At 36.0% G+C, this 26,030-nt stretch overlaps 1 protein-coding gene across 2 annotated transcripts in view; it reads right to left on the reverse strand.

The window, feature by feature from the left end:
- CACNA2D3 (calcium voltage-gated channel auxiliary subunit alpha2delta 3) overlaps positions 1 to 26,030 on the reverse strand; it is a 449,302-nt gene that overhangs the window by 262,835 nt on the left and 160,437 nt on the right. For both annotated transcript variants that reach the window (XR_008973242.1, XM_057417633.1), the window contains exon 5: positions 9,121 to 9,283. Coding sequence is in view for 1 of the 2 variants with exons in the window: in XM_057417633.1 (XP_057273616.1) it covers positions 9,121 to 9,283 (163 nt within the window). In the remaining variant the exon portion in view is untranslated. The remainder of the gene's footprint in view (positions 1 to 9,120; positions 9,284 to 26,030) is intronic.

Below are 26,030 nucleotides of genomic sequence, written 5' to 3' on the forward strand. Positions count from 1 at the left end.
TTCCTAATTTAACAGAGAATCAGGCCCAGTGATTTAATAATGTGAACTGATTTACTAAGGCACCTGCTGATTTATGATAGCAGAGGTTTTATAAGCTCACCAGTCTCTGGGCTGCCATACGTATTTGCCAAAAACCAGCCAATCTGACAATAAGAAAATTCCTTCCTGCCATAACAGCAGCTAGCAGAATGCAAATATCACAGTATAATGTCAGGGGTAGGAAAGAGGGAACTGTTATTATGAATAGATTTTTAAAAGTCAATTATGATTATTTGATATAAACCATATTTTTCACCTGCTCCCATCTCACATGCATTATAGTAGGCAATGAAGACTTAGTCAGTTAGAAAACTGACAAAAAATTTGACTGTGACCCCAAAATGTATTTCCAAAACATGTGGCTGTAATATGAAATATAACTTGCTTGATATAACAAAGGATGGGAAAATTCGATCTTTTATACTCATACACATTGTGAAATATCAGGCAAAGTTGTAGGAAAATGTTAAGAGAAAGGTGTTCAGTATAAATAATGTCAATATTAAAAAGAAATCAGTGTTAAACACTGTGCTAAAAGTTCACATAGCTTTCTTAGTATAAAATGTACTCATATAAGGAAATAGTTAATTTAACAATAAAAGCCCCATTCACCAGTATAAATGAAATCTGGAGAGTAACTTTACAGATGCAACAATTTTGAGGAAATGTTGTTTTATTCTGATATATCATTATTAAAATTGGTAATTGATTCTAACGTATTTTCTTCCCCCTGCAGAGAACATAGACTCTGCTTCAAAGGGGAACTATCACCTTTTAGATGGCGCAGTTATTGATATCTAGTTTCTAAAAAAGGAAAATGGATTTGAATAACTATCTGCACATGTCCAGACACTGGTATTTTATTTCAGCTTAAGCAACAAGTGTGAAAGCACAAAGGTGCTTCAAAGTGCCCTCCTGAATCAGAAAGACATTTACTGAAGATAGTTATTATTGTAGACTTTACTGTACATAGTCATGTTAATATGTTCCTTTTGCATGTTACCAGCTGCATCTGTTTTTCCACACACCAATCAACATTTCACCTTGGGCACTTCAAAGACAGTAATCAATTCTTTTCACAGAGTCCGAGAATTCTTCCAAGCTAAGAGCAGACATTTCACTGTTTAAACTAATTTGAACAGACATCACCGTAAATCAAACTAGGGAAGAAAAATTTCCAAAACTGAGGCTGTTCAAAGCAAGCCTATTCATTTGTACCAGCATGGTGCTTCTGCCTGTGTGCACCTAGAATGACTGGCATTTAAGTATTCATGCAATATTCACCCCAGGACATTACTAGGTGTAAAGTACAAAAAGCCCAAGTTAAAAGATGTCAGTCCCACAGAATTTTGAAGCACAGGCTTTAATCTCCCCGCAGAGCACAGTAGTTCAGCAAGTATTACATTGTAAGACCATAAAAATCTATAGAACATAACAGTATGTGGGGAGGTGGCACACACTTGATGCTGTGTTGAAGAGCACCAGATTGCCGAGCCAGGTCTAAAACTCTTCAATAGTCACAGTTGAAAGTGAAAAACTGTGCATCAGGTTATACAATAGAATCCCACTGAAATCAATCTACGGAAAACAAGCAAGCAATACAGTACTGCATATAGAAATATAATGTCTCTCCAAAGCTGTATGTCATACGCTGTACAAATGGAAGAGAGTGCAGAGCTGCAATCTAGCTATCTCTGGACAGGAAGCAGAATAGAGACTTTAAGCTTGTGCTGCACCCTAATAATTAAAAATTCTTCTGATCCAGCACCTGACAACTTAGTTGTAGAGCCACAGTCACAGAACTGTCTTGTATCCATAGTGTCTCCATGCAATACTCCAGTGAATCATGCATATGTGTCAGCACCCTTTGGGGTAAGAACAGGCTGCACAGCTCCCCACCATGTAGCACAGATGTGCCTGTATGTCTTTTCCTCTGACATTCACTAGTGATGAAATCAAAATTACATTTAAAATAACTGAGAGTATTTAGAATTTGAAAATCTGTTGTTTACCTGGTAGTAAGTTTGGATTCTCTGCTCAATGCCTTAATAAACACAAAAACTCAAAGGATAACTAAGTCTTACAAAGCTGTAGAATGCATTTAATTCCAGTCAGCTGTGTCAATATCCTCTAGGAAACATTCCTCCATTATAAAACGCAACAATTAAACCAAGATTATACATATGGTAAACTAGAAATGACAAAAAAGGAAAAAACTAAAACACTCCCATTAGTTTAAATCAACTTACATAAACCTACTTCCTTTCTACTGCCAAGAGAAATTATTTATTTTTTATTTATTTTTAAGGCAAAATCAGACATGGTGCTCAAGCTACATCTGACCTGATCCCAGTAAAGAGATCATCCTCTTTACCCAATCTACCTCTACTGGCACATGTCTGCCTCCTCCACCATCTATCAGAGACTACTGCCCAGAGCTGGTAAACAGATTCACATCCAGTCACCCCATCCTAGTTCTATCACAATGATTCTATTTTCAAACACAGTTAGAAACAATGTTTTATCCGATTCCTTTTACTAAACCAGTTTTGGAAACAGCTTACAGAACATCTTATGACAGCAGGTTTGAATGGGGCAGTAATACCCAGCAAGCCCAAGTGGCAGAGAGCAGTAATTTTTTATCCCCCAATAACCTGTAGCTGACAGCGTGCATCCAATTGTGCCTGGAGACACTTCACAACTTCTTTATAGGTACAGAAAGCCTTGTCATTATAAGCACAAACAGAGATCGAGCAAGAACTAGCTTACAGAGAAAATGGAGATACAACTTCAGGATTTAAAATAGAAGAAGTGCTTCCTTCAGTAAACAGGAAAAAGAATTTAGTGAGAAAAGGAACACAATGTGCAGTTGTTAGTGCTAGTACACGCCTAAACTGGAACAAATGAAATAGCGTGAGGATAAAAGCGCACGTTAACCCAAGAGTTAGGGCGAAACTGGGACAGAATAACCACATTCATTCCTTGCATCGAAGACAGGAAAATGGAGGTAGCAGATACCCACCAGGAAAGTAAAACTGACCTCATTCAAAGAGGCGTTTTTATTGTTAAGAACATTGAGAGAGGTCTTCTTTGTGCGTGTGATATTTTAATCCAGACCAAATCTGGAGGCAGAGCTACAGTGAAGATTTTATGAGACATAAGGATTTTAGAATTAAATATTTTTATACTTGAAAAAGCTTTCAGGCACAGAAGTGTCTAAATTTCTTACAGTAAAGAAATTATTACACTGAGCACGTTTACTCTAAACAGAGATCCAGTGAAGACAGTGTTGCTTTTTCTTATCCAGCTGTGATTACAACCAATTTAGCTCTGTTATTCTGTTTCTACTGTAAAAGCCTTCATTATTTTTCATTTTATTAATTTGCAACTTGAGTTCTGAGTAAGATATTGTTTATCCAAGTTAAAAACAAAATTATTCAAGGCAATCAAATTATAGAGGTATATTCCTAAGAATGTTACCATTTACCTTTGATTCCTAACCAAAGGCTGTAGACACTGAACTTCTTAAAATCCAAAATTCTAACTGCTTAGCTTTTGGTAACAACAAAAGACAGTTAAACAAAAGACTTGACACTTTTTGAGAAACCATATACGGTCTCATCTGTCCTTATAAATCACTATGAATTCTTATACTTCATAGTTGTTCTGGAAATATTCCACAAGTTCAAGTCTCTGAAATATTCCAAGAAACCCTGAAATAGTTCCCAAGAAATTAAAAATATCAAAGAGTCTTCTAGATATGCAGACGCTTGCTTTAATATATCTAAGTGGCTGCCTGTTCGCATACCTAGGGATGGAGGAAGCAACTGCAGCCTACACTAATTTTGCAAAACAATGCCACTGACTTCAAGCAGTCCAACCTTCTAGTTTGCAGAAATCCTTGATAAAGAATTCAGTTCTAGTTTAATAGTTATTCAATTTTGTTAGTCAGTAAAATAACCTAACTACCAAGAACACTAGGATAATGAGAGAGTAAAAATTGCAAAATACAAAAGCTCACAATTCTATGGACCTAAGGGAAAATCACAAGGGTACAATAGATAGTTTAAAAGGCAAGGAGTAGTGTTTGCACCTAGAAATTTCAGAAGTATTGAAGAGAATCTGGGTTTCTCTCTTTCTACAAACTACAAGTGCAAGGCTTACCTCACCATATAAACAAAGACTGACTGCAAAGGCTCAAAAAGAAGAGTCGTTTCCAGTTGATGTTGAGATAATGTATTTATCAACATCCTCTTGAATTTCCTAGATTTTATGCAATGCTAACATAAGCAGTTCAGATCCTGCTGTGTGTCACTTATGGTACTGTACTATGCTATGTATCACTTTTCAACAGGTGTCATCTTTTAGAATTGTCTGAGTGTATGTCACCAAGACACATTCACCCTCACCCTGGCTTTGGTTTTCAACTACATTCCTCTGAATTCCACATTTAGCCAAGTATTTCAATAGCTTCTTCCAAGGACTTGAAAAAATGTGGAATAGAAACACAATAGCAGAAACCATGTCTTTACTGTCTACTGCTGTACGTAAGTATGAGTTGACATAGACTTAGAAAAATAAAACTGAAATATGTTCTTCAGCTCAGACACAGCACGTACTTTGGACAAGGAATGTAGGATTTTAAGAAGTTAAGACTACCTACGTACTCATACTAACAGAAGGTAAACTACTACTATTCTATATGCTGTCAACATCTGCAGGATCAGATTTGAGTGTTCTGAAGCCTTCTTTTGTCATCTCCTCATGTACATAAATCCATTATAGAATCCTACTTTTTCCCAATGGCAATTCTACTGCCAGAAAGCATGTTCTCCATGGATGGTTGCCAGAAAGCCTAGCCCACATTCCAGCTGCTTACTTTTTAATTATATTTCACATTCTTAGCTTCCTTTAAATAGACTACTAGCATTTCAGAAAGTAATAAAATAAATGTTGAAGCTAGCTAAACTTCAAGCCATTAATAATTTTTCATTATTATGAATCTGTCCCACAACAGCTCTCTAAAATATAACAATCACTATGTAGAACGGTATATCTGAGTATCTTTGGAAGATATGCTTATGGAAGTATATACTGTCTGAGACAGTAGTGTCTCCTATTATTTTAGAATTTGAGGGATTCTAAAATAATAGGAGATAAAATAATAAGAGATATGAAAACTCACACTGGTGCTGATATATAACACATGTAAATTAACTTTATTAAAAAAAAAACAAAACAAACAAACCATCACACCCCCCCCCCCCCCAAAAAAAAAAAAAAAAAAAAAAAAAAAAAAACAAAAAAAAACAAAACAGCAGAAGCTGAATTAGTGTCTTGTACCCACTGGTTCTCATACCTGGACTTCTGCTTTGGCACTCTGTTGTCCAGATTAGATTCAGATTGATTTAATTCACCCAAGAACACTTTTCACTATGTCCTGTCGGAAATCTGTACGCAGTTGATACTTGCCATTTACCAACTTTGAAGCTACCACTTGCTAAGACAATTATCACAGAACTTCTTAATTAATCTTAATTATTTATTCATCAGTTAAAAGGATACTGGCTTGCAAATCCTGTGGCTACAGGCAGTGAATACACACTGTACTTACAGAGAAGAAACAGAATGCACTGACAGATTTAGAATCCTGATGTGTGCTTAAACATTTTAAAAGCAAAACATTATCATAAGCAGCATTTTCAGGGGAAAAAAAAAAAAGTAAGCCTACTCCATCAGAATGTTCTGCAGTTTTAATGGGCTGCCAGTCTTGCTGTGAAACAGCCTAGAGCTGAGAGGTCTCTCTGTAGTGACAGACAGATAAGCACACTTATCTGTAAAGCACAATCATCCCACTTTTTTCCTGAATTCCTTAAGTATATGAACATTATAGGAATGAGAACTAGTGTTTTATGAGCCCTTTAGGCTTCATATTCCAAAGATCAGTAACTTCTATTTTTTAACATTAATTATGTGCACTGTAAGACATGTAGGAACTGGGGGACAAGAGTGTGCAGAAGAAGGGAACAGAAATTACAAAAGCCCATCAATAACCCTTTATATTTTACAATGGTGACCAAAAGTACTCTAAATGCGAAACTGATTCTTTAGTAAATTCACTAATTTAATTTTTCTTCTACACTTATAGTAGGTTAATGTAATCTGTACTGTAAAATGGCACTAGAGTTACATGTATGCTTACAAATTAAGTTGGCAGGCTTTTCATTTGTTCTCATTTTTCTTTTCAAAATGTTCTATGTAAAATTTTAATATCATGCTTTTGATATTTATGGTATTTCAGCTTTCTTGATTTCATTGTGAATGTCAAGACATTTGCTTTTGCATTTCATTTTCACATTATAAACTTCATGACTTCTTCAGAATGGAAATTATTTAGTTCTCTTGTTATCATCAATATTTTTACACTTTTCTATGCAGAGGATAAAAAAGCCAGAAGATATATAAAGAATAATGATGTATTTATACCCCATGATTTTTAAACCAGTCTCCTTTAGAACCTAGTTAGGGACTGTGGACATTCACTTTAGCTATCCTACAGGTAGGAGGGATCATTATGATTATACAAGCTGACCAGACAACAGTTTTCCCACAAACTAATTCTAGACCATTTCAAAAACAACAAAAAAAATCAATCTGACCTTGATTAAGGACTTGAGGGAATGGACATAGGATAACACCCTTCTAATAAACCACTATCTTCATATCAAAATAAAACTAACAAAAACACACCACTAACAACCCCCATGCTTTAATTGAACCCACAGTTGTGCAATTGGAAAAATAATGGAACCCAATTTCAGATCTATTTTAAACTTTTTGAAACAAGATTATAGAGCTTTGTATTAGTAATTAACTAGAGAGCAACTAATTAAACATCTCTTGAATAAGTTAAATGGACAGAGCTCCTGAAGACTTTCAGTCTAAGGCACATTTTTCAGTCCTTTGCATCCTGTGACTCTCCTCTGAACCCACTGCAAATTATCAATATCTCCACAACTAAAAAACTCAAAATAAAGGGAAACATTTAGAATTCACTTACAAATAAAGAGTTCATTTTTTTCTACTCTAACCTGAGAGTCCTGTGTTTAAATATTCAATGATCACACATCTCTATTCAACTGTGAGATTGAGCTGTGGTTTTGCCTAGTAATTCAATAAAATAAAACATAACCTGGAACGAACAACAGGCATTTTCTAGAGAAATGGTGCTGTGCAGACACTTGGTTGTAAATCTATCTGAATCTGCTGCCTCTACCCTCAGGCTAGGATTTAATTAACTTGTTATCACCCCTCTGCATTATAGAACTGAAGAAATGGACAGCAAAAAATACAAGTATACAGGCCTCTTCTTGGTAGAAGTAATATTTCCAGACACTGTCAGTCTCTAAGCTGAGGCTATCATGTCCACGTGTAAGGAAAATGCCAGCAACAAATCAGATTTCAGCAGCTGGAATACATTAATATGATTTAAAAAATAAAATTAAAAAATAATATTTTTCTGCATCCGCATAAAGTGACGATTTTGGCTGGTTTGATTTAGTCAAAGTGGAAACAGGAATCATCACAGAGCTCTATCTTCCCCATCTCTACAGGCAGTCCCCTGTGTTTGAGGACAAACCAAGACGCAAGAAGCCCTTTAGACCTTGACCTTTAACTGAAATTAATCAGCATATAAAAATGCATTCTATATGTAACAATTCTACATATCACATAACTGAAGATCCTTCGGTTTTACTGTTCTCACTAAGTAGCTACTCTGGTTTTGCTCCTCCAAAAAACATGATTGCCTGACTTCTATAGCCCTTTGCAACCATACTTATTTTTCTTCTTCCTCCTCCTTACCAGTTCTGGAATGAAAAAAATTATAGACAGGCTCAGTTAAATATTAGCGCTTGCACAAAAAAAAATTGGTTTGCCAGCTTTAGAAGCTTTAATCATTTTCAAAACCTTTTAAACATATTAATAATTTTACAGTGCTTACATAATCTCTAGGAAACTTTGCTATTTTGTAATCTCTAATTTTAATCTTTGCTGTATGGTTTCTGGTTTCTCAAGTCTGAATCGTAAGTTCAAAGAGAGGCTGTCATGCCAATTGCTTCTCTTACCAGCCCAAACTATCCTAATTAGTTCTCCTTCTATTTGTGATTACACAATATGCTTGCATGAATTACCACAATCACTAGCCTGGACTGCATTATGAGGAAAGCATTTAATGTATTTTTAGCTATCTTTTAGCATAGTTAAAACAAAGAAGAGGAACCAGATAATGAGATTAGTCAGCTCTCTACAGACCAATGACACATATACTCCAGACATTTTTCAGAAACTCTGGGGCTTTCCTTCTTGATTTTTCTTGTATTTCAAGCTTGGGAACAATAAGTAGATGGGTGCTGCATAAGCACACTAAAATTAGAATATTCTGCTGTCTGATCCAAGAGGTGACAAAAGAAAAACAAGTGTGCACCTGAGTTCAGTCTGCGTTCCCAACCTTCAGACCTAAGTGCGTATCTCCTAGTATCTAATGTAGCTATTTGTTACTGCTATGTACTTACTATCCAGCACCTAAGACAAATAGTCAGGGGAGTAGAAATTTTAATGTCGTTTATTACTTCTAAATATTACCTAAAAACCTCACAGCAGCTGTATGTACAGTCATTCAGCTAGAAGTACTCCCAGAAGCTTGAGAGCATTGATCTAATAAAATATTCCCCTCCCATCTATGCTGTAGCTTCAAAAGACACTTTTAGTTCTCGGCAAAGACAGAATATAACTTGTTCAACTGATTTGGAGATCTTGGGAAATAATTAATAAGAATAAACATATTCTACCACATTGTATGACAGAATGCATGCAAGTCCAATATGCAAACCACTGACCATATTAAATTGCTAAATTGCCATGGAACAAAAGGATATTACAGAACTGTCATACTCAAAGCATTCTACTGCTGAAATTTCAGTTTAATTGCAAACTAGAAAACTAAAACCAGCTTCATTTTAAAAGCAAGGAAGTTTCTAGTTCAGTCAGAAAAATGATGAAATAAACCAGCTCTTTTCTTACCCTTATTGTACATATTGGTTGGTACTTGCACATCGCTCAGACTGATATTCACAGGCAAGTTATTGAAGTGGTCATTTGGCACTAGAATGAATTCCTTCCCCAGCTCCAAATAGTTTCCTTCTTCATCTCGTTCATTTATGAGCACAGCATTGAAGTATTCATACTGCAAGAGAAACCCACACTCGGTACTCAGAATTCATATTTTAATATTTTATATTAATAAATAATATTCAGATTTTAATATTTTAACATATTTATCATTCATTGACTGGCATTTACATATATCTCGATCTAGAATAGAAGACCATGATATTTTTTTCATCTCTCAGATTCCCTCTGTACTGCTAGTACAGGTACATTTCTGAAACCAGATTTATCAATACACCTCAAGAAAACCCTGTATTACCTCAGATCTCTGGCTGCCTTGAAAATCTTAGGGGCAGTCCAACAACACCCTTAACAAAATCAATGTATGCACTATTTTTAATACAAAGGTCTCTAGATGTAAATAAACCCCTAGATAATTATTTGTATCAGTAGATCTATTTAGCATATTTCCATCAGTTTAAGAACTGCTATCAGAGCTGAATTTATGCCTTGAGAAACTAAACATTTTTACTTCACGAGAATATTAACTACATCTGTTGTTGCTTACCCAACATGTACTGACTGACACTTCCTAAAGAAAAATATAAGCTTTATCCTGAATTTTGCAGATGTACATCATAGCAAGTTTTGTAAAATTATGCATACTTCAATACAGACATATAAACTTAGCAGTGACTTATTTTGAACAAGAAATTATTGTCTACCTGTTACAGACTCCTGAAGAGTATTTGCCCTATTTTGTACATAACTTTAACAAGATAAGCAAAAGCAATTTAGATAAAATTATTTCTTTACGACATAATTTAATAAGAAATTCTATCAAGCTTTGAAGCAACAAACAGTGAAGACTACTTTTTAACCTCTTAAATAACCTTAACCCTTGGCAACAGTTTGTGATGTGTTTCTTAGCTGAAAGAGACCAAAGTTTAGTGTTGAAGAATCTCATTAATTTAAATATGAGTCTCTAACTATCCATCTGAGAGTAAATCAATGTAATAGATATAAACCTATGCATTCATAGATTGTATGTATCTATATAACCTGTATAAAGATAAACATACCATTTACAAAGCTAAAACAGAATCAGCAAGTACAAAAACTTAAAAGGCTTTTCACAATCACTCTTTCTTAGTGTAATATGCAATTCATTTTACTAAATAAGAATTACTTAAAATCTTACAATCTCTACACTTCCATTAAAAACCTCAGTAATACCGGTATCTTAAATGGAAGATTACTTGGAAAGCAGCTTTCCATATCCTGCTCTTTTAGGTTTTATGTTTTCAAAATGGCAAACCCATAGTTTGGATTTGAGATGAAAGAAGAACACAAAGTCGCTGTCTATTAGATAGATTTTGAGGACCTCCCGTGTATGACAGAAATATTCAGACAAACTCAGTATTCCACAGAACATTAATCACATATAACAAAGACTAAGACACATCAGTATCTGAAAATCAATCTAAGAGAAATTAATCTGACATGATTAAACATTTGATCTTAAAAGTTATTTTACTTTATTAGTTTATACTGAGATGAGCCAAATCTACTGCATATACCTCATGAATATATACAGACAGCTAGTGAATCCTCAAGTTCAGGAAAAAAAAAAAAAACACCAAACCACAGTAGCCCTTTTTTTTTAGCTTTTTTAACTCCAGGAGCCCCAGGTAAGGAAAAGAATAAAGATATAATTTGTCTAAAGGTGTAGTTTCATTAATTAATTCCAAAAGTTACTAGAATTATCCAACACCCCCACAGATGTTACCCTTTTCTATATCATTTGGGGCTTGTCATTGTTTGTCCTGGGTTCAGCAGTAGCAGTCATTTTTCTCCTTAGTAACTGGTGCAGTGCTATGGGTTTTGACTTTCGGCCTCGAAACAGCGCTGATAACACCGATGTTTTTAATTACTGCTCAAACGTTTAGACTGACCAAGGACTTTGTGAGCCTCATGCTCTGCCAGGGAGGAGGGGAAGCCGGGAGGAAGCAGAGACAGGACACCTGACCCAAACTGACCAAAGAGGTATTCCATACCACAGCACGTCATGCCCAGGATGTAGAACTGGGGGCAGTCACCCAGAAGGGGGAGGTCACTGCTCAGTCAGACTGGGTATCGGTCGGAGGGTGGTGAGCGGTTGTATTCTCTCCCCTTGTTATTTCCCTCATCATTATTACTGGTGGTAGCAGCGGTGATTTGTGTTATACCTTAGTTACCGGACTGTTCTTATCTCAACCTGTGGGAATTACATTCTTTTGATTCTCCTCCCCATCCCTCCGGGAGTGGGGGGGGAGGAAGGTTGGGGGGAGTGAGAGAGAGGCTGCGTGGCTGGGCTTAAACCACGACACTGTTACACATTTTACTCTTCTCGTACCAAAACCAAAAGGATGAAGAAACATCATCATTTCCAAGAAACACCAGTTCTCATTTTATCTGGGAGAAACCTTCTCCATCTCTGCTTATTATCCAGGTTTATCATGGATCATTAACTGCACTGCATGCCTGCTGCACACATGTGACAGCAGCTTTTTCAGTTTACCCTTTCTGCAAAAGCCAGAGACAGTTGGCAGAAGACTTGAAAGCCCAACTCTTATTTCCCATTTTAGTAAGAAACAGAATATTCCTTCCAACATTAAGTCATGCAGTAATGACAGTTGTAAAACACAATTCTACTCCAATTCCAAGCATGGAAGAGTAAGTTGTTCAGCTTTTCCATGATATAGTAGATAATATCTAAGTCTGCAAAAAGGCTGATATTCCATCCTCTGGGAGTACAGTATAAATAAAATTCTATAATACATGCTTCTTTCTTGCTAACCACCTCCCTCTTCACAGCCTTTGGACAGTCAAGCAGCAGGTCGTGGGTGATTGTTTCATCTGTTTTCCAAACCACTTGTTTTCTTGTCGTTTAAGAGGTGGGTTTGTTTTCTTTTTTCTCTGTTGGAAAAGACATTGCCTCCATAATTGCTGGAGCTACAGATAAGTCATTGTATTGCTTTCATGACACTTCTTGGCTTTGTAAATCAGGACTGTCACAAAGAGATCAAAGGGGGGTTTGGGTTTCGTTTTCTTATTAAGACCACCACTGGAAGCATTCATAACACCTAACTCCAACTGTTGCATTTAAATATTACACTTTGAGTGAAAGGCGAAGACATTTCAAGATAAAAATTTTTATATTAAAATATGTAGAAATATACTCTTCTCCTTTAACTGAATCTATGCATCAAGGAATAATTTCTACAGTAATTCACACACAGCCATAGTGATTTCTAGGATGTAAATTTACCTTGCCCATGGGTTTTATAATACTTTGAAAATTGCAGGAAAAGTGGTCAAATTTCAACTGAGAATGTCAGCTTATACATGGAAATTGCCTCTAAAAGAATATTATTTCCTTTCATTCAGTGGGTTATTTCCTTTTCCAAAGGAGTTAATTAGTAGACATCCTTCTTCAACGTGTTCGGAAAGTGGGCAAGGCTAGCCAAGTATTAAAATCTGCTATATTCTAAATAAAATGAAACCACTCTTTTCACAATTAAGGGTATTTAGGACCAATTGTTTCTTTGGTCTATTTAGTATTCACTGATTTATTGGTCTGAGTCTGTATTTTCCCTTTTCAATTCTACAAGTGTATACACAATAATATGATTGGAGGGAGTGAGGGGACATTAAAGCAAATTGTAGTATACAATTGCCCTTACAATATTACACTAATTAATATTTTCCTGGGTTGGGTTTGGGTTTTTTTTTTTTCTGTTTCAATTAGAGTGTGTTTGGGTTTGGTTTGTTGGGTTTTTTTGATTTTTTTATTTTTTGCAAGTGAGAAGCCTACAGAAATAACATATTAAAGACAGCCCAAGTTCTAAACCTGATTAAACGTCAGGTAAAATATACAGCTCAATAATTACACTGAAAAAGATCAGCATTTAAGCAGAGCTGCTTTACAGTAGCTTCTGTTGTCACTTTACCTCCAAGGAAACTGATGAGTGTGACAGCTGAAAGGTGGTAGAAGGAAAATTAAAAATAAAAATTGAAGTAAAATGAAAATATGAAAGTAAAACCATCTGGTGTTCTGACACTGCACTCAAGAGCATGCCTAAAGGGAAAGAGGATAAAGTCCTGTTTGCTGACAACCCAAATGCTTTACCTGCTAAACGCTTGGAGAAAATGACTCAATTTAGTCTTGTTATGGAAGGCCAATCTTTGATGTAACCTTAACTAGGTGAGTTCTGAGTGCGTACAATAAAACATGCCAAGACGTTATTAGTCAAATAACAAAATAATTATCCGGGTTGGGAGCATAGCCAGTCTCTATTGTGACTTGGCCAATGGGTGAGTTTACACCAACCTTACATTTAGACTTGCACAGTGAGCAATGAACTGGACAATCAGTAGTCAAAGGAAATCTCATTCACATAATCTATTATATGCACCTCAAGGTCTTAATATGGACCCTTACACTTTTGTGCTTTTAAATTTTCACAAATAAATACACTCGTGTTTCTTATTTGTACATTCTTTAGCAGTGTCCAGTCATTCTGAATGCTTGAGCAAGCATTCTGAAAGCCCCCACTGTATTGTAATGAAGACAACCTAGAGCAAAGCCATAAAAATTTGAGACAAATAAGAACTTCAGTTTTCATAATATTTTATCATTGTGAAGAAAAAAGCCTTCCCAATGCAAGCCAATATAAACTCATCAGTAGGGCTCAATAGAACAAGGACTTGACAAGCCTGCCTCAGCAAGGAGCTAACCGTATTTGAGATATCCCAAAGAATCATACTGCGAATAGTCTGCAGAACCCTAGGCTGCTCCAACATACTGGTATAATCATAGCACAGAGAGACTTATGGGTCTGTAAGGAGATCAATCACAAAATTGTTTTACAGGTTCATTCATGCTGACTAGCAAAGGCAAGTTTTGTTTTAAAACACCGTAAGTTAGCCTCAGCCACAATACAAACGTGCGCAGTATGACCTCTTTGTGTGGTTGCCACAGACATGCTGATGATAAAAAATTAATCCCGTCAAAGGTATCACAGGAAAATGTGGGAGAGCACAAGGTTTGCGGCATCCAGTGAGAACCATGGGGGAATTAGCAGGGGAGAAATGATTTGCAAGGCAAGAAAGAAGTCTTGAAGATTATCTGTTCCAATTTAGACACCTATTTTTTGGCATAACTTCTCAACTAAACAAGCACCTTGATTACAATGGACACTTTGCTGAAACAAGACATCGGTAATTTAGATATGGTACTGAAAAGTACTGTGCATGTCTTGAATAATTTCAATATAGTACAAACTGTGGTAGATGAGTGATATTCTGTATTTCTATTTACATTTATCTTACTGTAAACAGATACCTTGTGATGCTTATGTATCAAATATTTGTTACAACTGTAAAGAGCTTATTTATTAAAATATAAATATTTACCATTTAAAAGATACATTCTAACACAAATCGCCTTTGCAACTTAGAGAGTTCTTGGTACATGAAAGAAAACATGTATCAACTATTTTCACTGTATTTTTAAATGGAGTAGTTTGTTTTACAGGTATGAAACAATGCAAGCCACAATTTTAGTTTAATTTTTTTTCTGTAGTACAGAAATTATTGTTCCCAAAACAAACAAACAAAAAAGAAGCCCTATTCACAGAACTATAAAGACTAGGGAGGTGTAACGACAAAACCAGGGATGATTTGCACTAATGGGTCAGCACTATAGCAGTATTAGGATTACACTGATAATTTTTACCAATGCAAGAACCATTTTCACAGTGTTTCAGATAAAGACAAAGCTGGTTGTCTCTGGGAAACACTAAACTAAGAAAATGTCATGGAATTTGTATTGCACCTCAAAATGCTAGAGCAGAGAGAAAGTTGAGTAGTAAATAACACGGAATTTTAAGGGGAAAGCAAAACCTAGCATTAAACAGCAGACAACTAGAAATGAACGGTAATTTGAATATCTACTGCAGTTTCAGCAAAACAGCTATCCTCAGAGAATTAAAAAAAAAAAAAGACAAGTTTCTTTTCTCAAGACTTTGACAAGTAGGACACATCTCTAAGAGGGTAGAAATGTTCATGATATGTACAAAACAAAATGAGAAGAGTTATCCATTCTGAGGGAGGGTTGCTTACTACAAAACATATTGACAAGTCTCCACTCTAGTATTCACATGTTAATGAAGAGGCAGATGTCTGAATGCATATCAGTTTCTAATGCTCAAAAAAGCCTCTTCTCACAGTTGTCCACTGAGGAGGATTTACATTTTGAAGCACATGATTAAAGCTCTTGTCTTCAAGAACTTAGTCTGCTGTTTAGCAGTATAAAAGTTCATAAAAGCTAACTGTCTCATTCAATAAAAACTGGTTTGAATTTTAAGAAGCTTTTAGCTTTCAGAAAACTGGCATCTTTTGTAAAATGCCATCTTTACAATTTCTGATTATTCTATGAAAGTTCTCACTTGCTCTTCTGTAGGAATTTCCAATGCTTCTGCTCCCCCCACCCCTTTTCATGTCTTTAACAGTAAAGCTCAGAAAACACCTGTCATTTGCAATGTGGTCAATCCCTCTTTATGGGAATAGCATAAAAATTTCGCTTATAAGTTTGCAAAAACAATCAATTTAGTTTTGACACAACCAAATTAAGATGACATTACCCTGGGCTATCCACTCCCTCTCAATACAATTACCCTATTAATATGGTCTTAAACAGGATAAATAAAATACTTCATTAAAGTATAAAATCAATAATACTTCATTAAAGTATAAAAACAATTACACCAGCATGTAAATTGATAACAAACACATCAAGGTCTTGGAGGTCTTGTAAGGATTAACTGGTTCATTAAGAGTGGCAAGTAGTAAGTAATTATGATGGCTATTTCAAATCGTCCAGTAAAGTTAAAAAGAGTCACTTCAGGTTACAGGTTTCAGAGGAAGCCTCCTTTTCTCTTAGAGATAAGTATCTAAAAATATCTGTTTCTACATACAAAAGCTCTCAAGATTTTTTCTTTGTCACAAGGCTGAACAAAAACTCTTTGGTCACTTTTAAACTTAGCAAACACAACAAAGAAGGAGACAAGTCTTCCAGTCCAACATTTCGGACACCTGTATGACAAGCCTTATTGGACAGCTAATATTTTTGCTGGGTCTAGAAATTCAAGAGATCAGTGTGTTCATTTCAGTACACATAAACCCCCCTGGGGAATACTTTTTACTAAAGAGCAAAACAAATCCCTGCTCTGGTGGCACCATATTTTCTCCCTTCTCCCAAAGGAGAGACATTATGTTAAAAGATACCAGTTACACAGACAAGTAAGTTCAGAGCCAGTTATGCTCATACAGAGCTGAAGCAAACCATGGAGATAACTTACTGAAAATTTATAAAGCAACTTTAATCAAGAATTTAATGACTTAAGTGAATTATTTTATAACCAGAATAAAATAATGTGCAAATTCTGCATTTCAAAACCACATAATTGCCACAAATACCATAAAGCTAATACTGTGGAATGATAAAAAGCCTGAAGTCCCAAACCTGAAAAATCAACCAGTACAGTAGCATGGCCCTTTGGTAATGCTTATTGTCTCTGCACCCATTGCTGAGCGAGCATGACAGGAGTACTTCTGGGGCTTGGGCAGCCCCTTCCCAGCTGCACTCAAAATGCTTCATCCTGCACTTTCATCTGGTCTTAGCACAGGCAGAGCTTCCTCGGCTCTGTGCTTGTGCTGAGGATGCACCTTCTCAGTTTGCTTCTGATGAACACAGAGAAATTCTTCCTGCTAACAAACATGAGAGGTCTGCTGGGCTTTATTCAAACCACACTTTGGAAGAAGCAGCAAGTAGCCTAAACCTTTTCACTCCAAAAGGACTTGCTCTGTGCAAGAGCAAAGAAAACAAGGGAAGACTAATAAGCACTTCTAAACACTTGAGGATGTTAACACATTTCTGACACATTTATATCAAGCTTGCCATTACTTCTATACCAGAGTGGTGGTGATCATCCCTCTTCCGATTACAAAATACAACATTACACAGTACGGCTTGACTAGAATGTTATTTTCAGAACATTAAGAACCCTCACTATGCCTCATTTATTTTTAGATTATAAGCAGTATCCCACTGTCGTGGGGTGTGGCCTAAACAGAGATGCAAAATACTTAGCTCAAAACACATGCTTGACAGGTTATCAGGATGCTTTCGGTGGGGGGCTACAAAATCTCTGCACTTTGGCTGAGCAGGTAAGATGCACAGACACACTGAAGGCAGGTTTCTTCTCTGTTAAAGTCTAAAGACAAAAATTGAAATGCGGTTTGATACATAACAGAGATAGCACTTTGATTTTAAAATATCTGCCTTTTTATTAACACTTATATAAAAAAGAGAGGAGGATCATCCTTTTCCAGCAACTTGGAAAAAAAGCAAAAATCAAGCATGTGTGATTTTTATGGAATAACAAATGACTTCTACTAGCCATGTTCTAGGCATAAAGATAGGCATATTTTAAACTTGAGCAGCATTGTGAAGGCATTTTTAACCAAATTATATCATTTGTGTGCCTTTACAGACACAAAAAAAGCTGAAAAACTTGATCTCATAATACCATTTTCATTACTAGCTAGAACAACAGGGCTCCTTCATTTCTCTTTAAAACCCTGTAGATCAAGACACAGCTATTGAACAAGCAGGATCAACACTTTATATAAAATAATGCTGTAAAACAGTACAGCAAAATTACAGACTTGCTTCAAAATCAATACAGTAATATTTTCAGGAGTTTTCCATCTTACCACAAGGTAACCAACGAATGGCGTTCAACATAGAACACTAAAAAAACTTCTCCACATAGTTTCAAATGTGCTATAGAAACCAAAAACCAAGCTGTTCGCAAACAGATAAGGTGAGAAGTTTTAAAGTAAAATCAGTGCACTCCCATGCATGTTCAGCTCATCTGACACATTCAGGTTGATGACAACCTCAAGGCTGCTTTTAATTATCAGTGGATATGTATCTGACTTCTTTGCGCCTTTTTACAGTCATATGCCCTAAATACCTCATTCGTACTTCCAAGCAGAAAGAAAAAAAAAAAAACATTTCTAAAGCTCTCCATCTCCTCTGTCTCCCATGAGAAGCAACTTTAACCCAGACTCTTCATAGTCTAAGGCATGCATATATTGCTGCTCTGTAATCAGCAAGAACTGCACTGTCTCCTCAACAAGATATGCCCAGGGACAGTAGACAACCTATATACAGTGTTTTGCTGGACTGGGGTTTAACAACTATCCCTACTAAAACAGAAAGCAACAGGCAGTTCATATCCAGCAGTCAACAACATTTAAACACTAACTGTGGCTCTGGATGATGAATTAAACATGCACTTTACCAGATATATTTCTCATACCAATGGGGGTAATCAAAATAATTTAATATTGAAGAACCAGAACAACTAAATTTCATGGTGCTCACTGCAATCCTAGGTTTGTTTGGTTACTCCCACCCACCCGCTATACACAGAGGAGGTTAAATTAATATTATTGACTACCCAAAGGAAAGCAAAAGAACATGTACAACATTATTGAATTTATTTGGGAGTAAAGTGAGAGATGAGATGCTGAGCAACTGAAAGTATACAAATCCTCTTCAAATGATTAATGACTCTCTCATGCAATATAGAAATTTGGTCAGCTAAGCCCACAGTTGAAATAACAAGACCACAATGATGAGTTAATTTAATAAAAGAAACACATGTCTCCAGAGTCACACAGTTCTGGGGAAGAAATAAAGAAAATTAAAAAAAAACGCAAAGGCATCTATTTTGTTCATAAAATTAATTTGAAATGTATAAAGAAATCTCACAAAGAAAAGAATAGTCATGAGAATAATTAAGGAAGGGGGAAGCCCTAAACTTGAGAGGATATTTCGCAAATTGTAGTTAAATACTAATATATTAGAGTAGTCTAAATTTCAAGTTACACTATGAAAGAACTCTTCAAACCTGTAGATCATACTAAAAGCAGCATGCCTTCTGACGGGATTATTGCTGAAGCACAAGTATCACTTCCCAGATTCTTTACAGTGCTGCTTTGCATTGATTGAATGAATAAAGTTTAAAAAATAATACACAGAGAAAATACTTTTACATATCATATTCTGAGTTTTTTCTTGACTTCATTCAAAAAGAATGAACCCTAGATACAGGAACTCAGAATCTGCATAAGCCAGCTGAGGCAGATTTGCTTCAAACACTAGTTTGTATTTGGCCTGGGAGCTGGCTTGGGGGGCAGGGAGAAGGTCTAAAGAGAGGCATGTTAAGAGCTTGTTTGTTGCATAATAGCTACGTGGGTAAAATGAACACCTACACACTATGCACTTCCTATTCTTGTGTGAATAAATGAGTGGCACAGTCCGAGAATTAAGATTATGAAATATAAAAATGGCCTTTCTATGTTTTCAACTTCTAACCATTTTTCACAACAAGCAAGGACAGGCTAACAATGATAAATGTAACAGCAGCAATAAAGGAACACATTATATAAACTGAACTTGTCAGAGCAACGTTACGAAACTATCTGGAGCCTGTATGATTATTTCTTCGCTGTATTGAAGTCTCAGATGCTCATGGCACAATTTACTACTATGCTTACTGAGCTGTAGACTGTGTTGCTATTGTACTCCTACACAGAACTTCAGAGTTATGGCAAAACCATAGCACAGTGTAAGGTTCTGTGAAAGCAACTAAAGGAGCTATTTAGATTTTCAGAAACATTACCATTTTCCATGTTCCAGCTCTAATTTGTGTAGCACTTTTCTCTATTTTGAATGGAAATAGATAAACTCTTTTAGAAAAGATGATCAGGCAAATCAAAGCAACCAAATATATAAAATTCTAGTTTGAAACCCATCTGGGCGATGGGATAACGGGTAGTTTGACTTCTACCCCACAATCCAGCTTGCTTCCCAGTCTTGTTTACAAGCATTAGAAGTGCAGGCTAAAGAGGTGGGATAGATAACATCTTCCAAAGACTGAAGAATCTAAGAAACATTCCTAGGAAGGGCCTTGTGTGAAGCAGCTGCTGAGAACTGGGAAAGTCTCCAGTGGACAATTGTAGTCCAGACTGGGTACACGGTGTCTTTGTGCTTTTCCCTCATTCATCAGGAAAGATCACACACGAAGGGGCCTCTCAGCCATCTAAACAAACTAAAAATAATTTCGCAGCTCTCTTTAGTTACTCTCTCTAAACAACTTAATTTCCTATTTCACTGTTCCCTTCCTGTCTCTGGTAAAGAGTAAATTGAAAACAACAAGACATGAGAGGGAATACAGTATCATTCAGTCACAAATGCTCATCTAGTAAAAAACATGAAGCAACCTTCATTCCTACCAGATGTTTATCTATGGTTCTGCTTCTTTTGTTACCAGAACATCATATGAAGAAAGACACTTTTAAGAGCACACACATAGGGTTGGCTTTTTTCTTGTTATTATCTTCTTAATGAAAACCATGATATACGGATATGTAAGTTCCCCTGTGCATATCTACATGGAAGACGAAGATCTGAATGTAGAAATATTATATTGGTGAGGCACTGGAATGGGTTGCCCAGGTAAGTTGTGAATGCTCCATCCCTGGAGGTATTCAAGGCCAGGTTGGACAGAGCCTTGGGTGACATGGCTTAATGTGAGGTGTCCCTGCACATGGCAGGGGGTTGGAACTAGATGATCTTAAGGTCCTTTCCAACCCTAACTATTCTATGATTCTATATAAGTTGTTAATCATGATTTGCACGAAAATCCTACATTACCTTTAACCATTCACTGTAGAAACAGATTAGTGAAAATACAATGTACTCCCTTATAGAAAATATTTATCAGTTTTGAATGCATTAATTCTGACCTTATTGCAACAGCTAAAACGATATTCATAAAAATGTAATAATGCTTAGTGCCAATAGCTTCCCTGAAAAATACGAGTCATAAGCCATCTAACCACTGCAATTCAATGTCTTCCCGAGCAAAAGGTTTAACCAACAGGAAAAAGTATTTGAAATAATGAAAAATGTGTGAGGCTGACCCATAGGTTATTAACTTAGGCTTCCTGGACATAAGTTTACTACAGATGACTTACTATATGTAGATTCCAGGGAAAAAATTACACTAGATATTGTTACGCTAGCCTTCAACTGCCAGAAAAAGATCCTCCCTCCTAAATAAGGTGTCATGAAAACACTTCATTACGCAACCAGCTTGTCATTAGCTATTTCATTGAAATAATATATAGAGTGACTAGACCACACAAGGATCTGAACAGCAATACATACAACATATCATGAAGAAAACCTGAAATGTAATACACATCTTACCCATTTACTCATCTGTAGTTTAAACAAACATAGAGACCTAAACCAGATTTATAAACTTTAGTGACAAAAAAATATTTTCAAAGACAGAAGGCTTATGCTAATGGATATCATTCAAAATTCCTAATGTAACACACATCATCTTGAAGTAGAAATACGCCATGGATAATTCTTCATTAAACATTCAGGTACTTAGAGTACAAATATGAGCTTTGGTTTACCTGAGCTATATGCTGACACTGAAAATTTGCAGTTTGTTTACAGTAAAGCTGATTGGGAATAATGAAATGGCATCCCTGAAATCTCTTCAATTCCCATGCTGAATATTACTGTATTTAGAAAGAGTTTTACAACAGGAAGACTTATTATTAATACAAGATTATTTTCTAATCCGAAGAACGTCTCTATTTATATCTATCCTGTTCTTTACCTGTGTTACAAATGACTTGCATATTTGTCAGCATCTTGGGTTCAGTTAGACAGTGACAAGTCCTAAATACTTCAAGGAAATGAGACATATTCAATCAAATAAAGGTTCTCATCTCTGTTACAGCTATGCAGACTTTGGACTCAATGTGAATGGTGGTTGCTACTGCTGAAAAAAATAGCTGTCTCTTTATCTTGAAATGTATACATGACTAAGGAGTTAGTCTGATATGAAAACACATATAGAAGAATTAAGAGGGTTTCCAACTGCACATTTTAATACCCACTCCCCAAATCCTCTGTATGAGTGCGCATGAGGTAAATAATTTTGACTTTTCATGCTTCACTGCAGCAGTAGCTCTTAACAGCTCCCAATTATTCATACAGTCAGCAGTGGCCAAAGAGCAAATTGCATTCCTGATCTTCACTAAGGTCATTTAGAAAGAGATCAGCAGTGTTGAGTCTTCAAAACCTACCCATTCAATACATTTTCTTGTGCTTCCAGTTCAATGTATTATGCTTCCAGTTCAATGTATTAATGCACAACACTGGTATCTTCCAGGCAAAGTTCAAGTTGGGTTTTCTCCTAGCTGAGGTTCATAGTAATTACTGAAAGCCAGGATTTTTTCAGGTAAATATTCACAAATGGCAAAAGAGAAGGTAGCCCTCAAAATACAGCCAGGCCTCTACAGTCCTCCATGGACGGCAGCAAGATTAGCTCACCAACATTTTTCCTGGTTAGCTGCAATATTTACGTGTCTCAAACCATCAGAGTATTTCCAGTGGCAGTATTTGTACATTCCGTCATACTGCTGCCCAACATACCTGCTAAAATACTGTCAGATGGTAACAGGTGAAGAGCTTCACCTTGTGTTTCTCTCTTATTCTACTTTTCTTTTTCTTCCTAAATCTAGTTTATATAAAATGCAGATGAAATTAAAGTCTTATTATTTGAGGCTCTGCTATTAACCACAAATTAGTACATTAATAAAGTTCAAGCAAGAACTGTGAAATTCTACATGTTGTTGCCGAAACTCAAAGTTTTACTCCTTGCTTCAAGGTAACTGCAATTTCTTTTACTACAGATTAGAAAAGCCAAGCATATATTTTATTTCTACAATGAAATTTGCTGAAAATTATTTAATTACTTGATTTTTTCAATAGATTCTGATCTTTAACCACTTTGTTACAAATGCAGAAAACAAACAAACAAATATCAACATTTGTATCTCTCAGGGAAGAGATTGGTCTTGATTTCACAGCTGTAAGACTAATTATCACATCTGTCATTTTTGCAGGACTGTAAATGCCTGATGAAAAATGCTCCATAGCATTATTAGTCTCCCAAAGCATTACTGGCACTTCTGTGTCAGCATATCCTCTAATATAAACCACCCACGATACTACAGAGCAGTACGCCAGATGCCCTACCTGAGCACATAACACACCATGCTGAAAAAAACCTGCTCAAACTTGCCATTCCTGAATGCAGTACCTGCCTCTTGTGATCACATCAATTCAACTTCCTAACAGGCTCCCTTTGGATGAAATCTTCGCATGGCAGTTTGCGCAACACCATCTATTTCCAGTAAAGAGCAGCACTAGCAGCAGAATTTAGCTCTTTCTCAGATATACCTGCTGAAATAATTTCACCCCTGTAGTCAGGTGATGGTTCTACTTTTAGCAGCAATAATGACCTGTCTGTCTCTCAAACCCCGGAAGGAACTCTTCATTTGACCTAATGTTTACAGGCAAGCTAACCAGAGCATCATTAATTCAGAATAAGTAACAATGACATCTTCTTAATATGTTGCTAGTATCTATGAATCTGTCTCAGTTGTGTGGATGCAGGCCAGAAGACATCCTAGAATAGCTAAAAAAACTCCAAACTTACTTTTTACGTTTTCTACCGAGCCAATAGCTTAAGCACCATCATGAGTCACAGAGGTTGACTAGCTGGTGACAATCGTGTGCTGAAATTATAAACGTCAAAAAACTGTGATTCACTTAAATCAAGTGCCTGTGTTTAATTTATTTATATTAAGCTTCCACATTTCTGAGACGTAGTTTCACCAAACTTCTTCTTGAGCAGTGTAAATCATCATCAAAGTACAGAAGAATAAATCTGCAGAACATAACTGGTTTGAATATGACGCACAGCAAACAATTGCAAAAGCATATATACGGATTCACTGTTAAAGCTTGGAAACGTCTTCGCATTTTTCCATAGTTTATGCAGGAATTTAGAATGTTGCAAGTATATAATTAGTATTAGAACTGATTAATTCATACTGTGGGAAAATACATAAAGAACTGAAATATAGCTCTACGGATCTTTCTCTTCACCCCAACTGCAATCGAGCACATGCCTATTCAACTCTCTGAACATACTGCCAGAACTCAATTTTGGGAGCTGGCTTTATTCTTCTTGGCTGTAATACTGAATGTTTCATTTTTCAATGTCACATTATTTACCATGCACATATTTTAGTCATATCATTTCACAGTACGGTTCTGGGGCTGGTTGGCTCACAGCTTCTTTGTACCTATTTTCCTTCATTCTCTTGTTCATTTCTTTCCCACAAGGCTGTTTGCCAATTCATATTTGCCTGTGTTTGTAACGTAAGAACAAACTATTATCAGTTCTTTGAAAGGCACATAATACAGAGCTCTTGGAAAAAAAGCTGCAGGTTTCATCTGCACAGTTTGAGAAGAATCAGGTCTGATTTCTACTCTGGTTCATTCCAGATTTTGCTTGGAGCTGTGTGTCAGGATCAGATCTAAAAATCTTCAAAATTTACTTGTAACATTGAAAACATGAAACCCAAACATTTTTAGAGGTTGATACAGAACAGTGAACCAGTCCTCAGATTACTTCAATGGGGCTCAAATTTGCTTGAAAAGTTCTTTGAACCTTAGCAAAAATCTAATTGAAATTAAGCTTTTAATGATAGCTGAAGTCCATCAATGCTTGGCATGGTTCCACAAGGTTTAACCTAAGATTTGCAAAGCTTTAGCAAGCACATGCCTTCATCAGTGTTTTCTTTCCTGCAATAAGCAAGAGTAATATGTTCATATGTATACTCATTTTTTTAATTCAGTGTGTATTTCACTAAACATACTAAAATTAAGTGAAAGCAAAGCAACAGAGAAAAAAGTGATATAAGGAATAAAGCATGAGAAAAGAAATTATGTCTTTGGTCCTACTCTGCCCAAAATTGCACGTGTCCTGAAAAGATGAAAAGTGCAATAGAAAAAAGGAATACCTGACTTAAGTATTTAAGTTTCATTCTCAAATCTTGCATTTGGCTTTAAATTTGGTGTGACCTCTGCTGTGTTTAAGGAAAACTACTCTGTACAACACAGCCAAGAGCAGGAACTCTCTTATTTCTGAATAAAAAATGTTAGCTGAAGGCTGTATTACCTGGCACTATGCCCCAGTTAATTAGAATTATTAAGAGAAGAGCCCACGACATCAGAGGCAGCACTGTACTACACAGACCTGCTTTCAAGACCAATGGTCTCTGTCCTCTTGGCGCTGTATTTGGCCATGCAGACAGGCCAGCATCTTACACTCATGCAGCACAAAGGTTGTTGCAGAAAAACTGGACTCAAGTGTTTCTAAGCATTTTACCAAACAGTCAGTTATAAGGCTACCTTTAAACTGTCCTGAGCTACCATTTTCTGCAGTCTACTGTTGTATTGTTATTTTGTATGTATTTTGTACATTGGAACCAAAAAATATAAATAAACAAATTATAAATGGTGCATCATAACACTAGGAGTTATTTTATAACTTTCCTAATCCAAATCACAACTTCATACTCTGATAAGTGTAATTGTACTGATTTTAATATAAAATAATCCTTAATTCTTTACTACCTATGTTACTGCTTGTATCAGCTAAAAAGCATATAGTCTACTGATTATATCCATAAGCTCATCAATTATTCATATTACTTTCATTCTGTAATAATTATTTTTAACCAGGTTCAACATATGAAAGACT

The sequence above is a fragment of the Pezoporus wallicus genome, unplaced genomic scaffold (genome assembly GCF_028554395.1).
Source record: "Pezoporus wallicus isolate ANWC-B61680 ecotype Strahan unplaced genomic scaffold, APGP_CSIRO_Pwel_v1 contig_8542, whole genome shotgun sequence".
In the NCBI taxonomy this organism is placed as follows: domain Eukaryota; kingdom Metazoa; phylum Chordata; class Aves; order Psittaciformes; family Psittacidae; genus Pezoporus; species Pezoporus wallicus.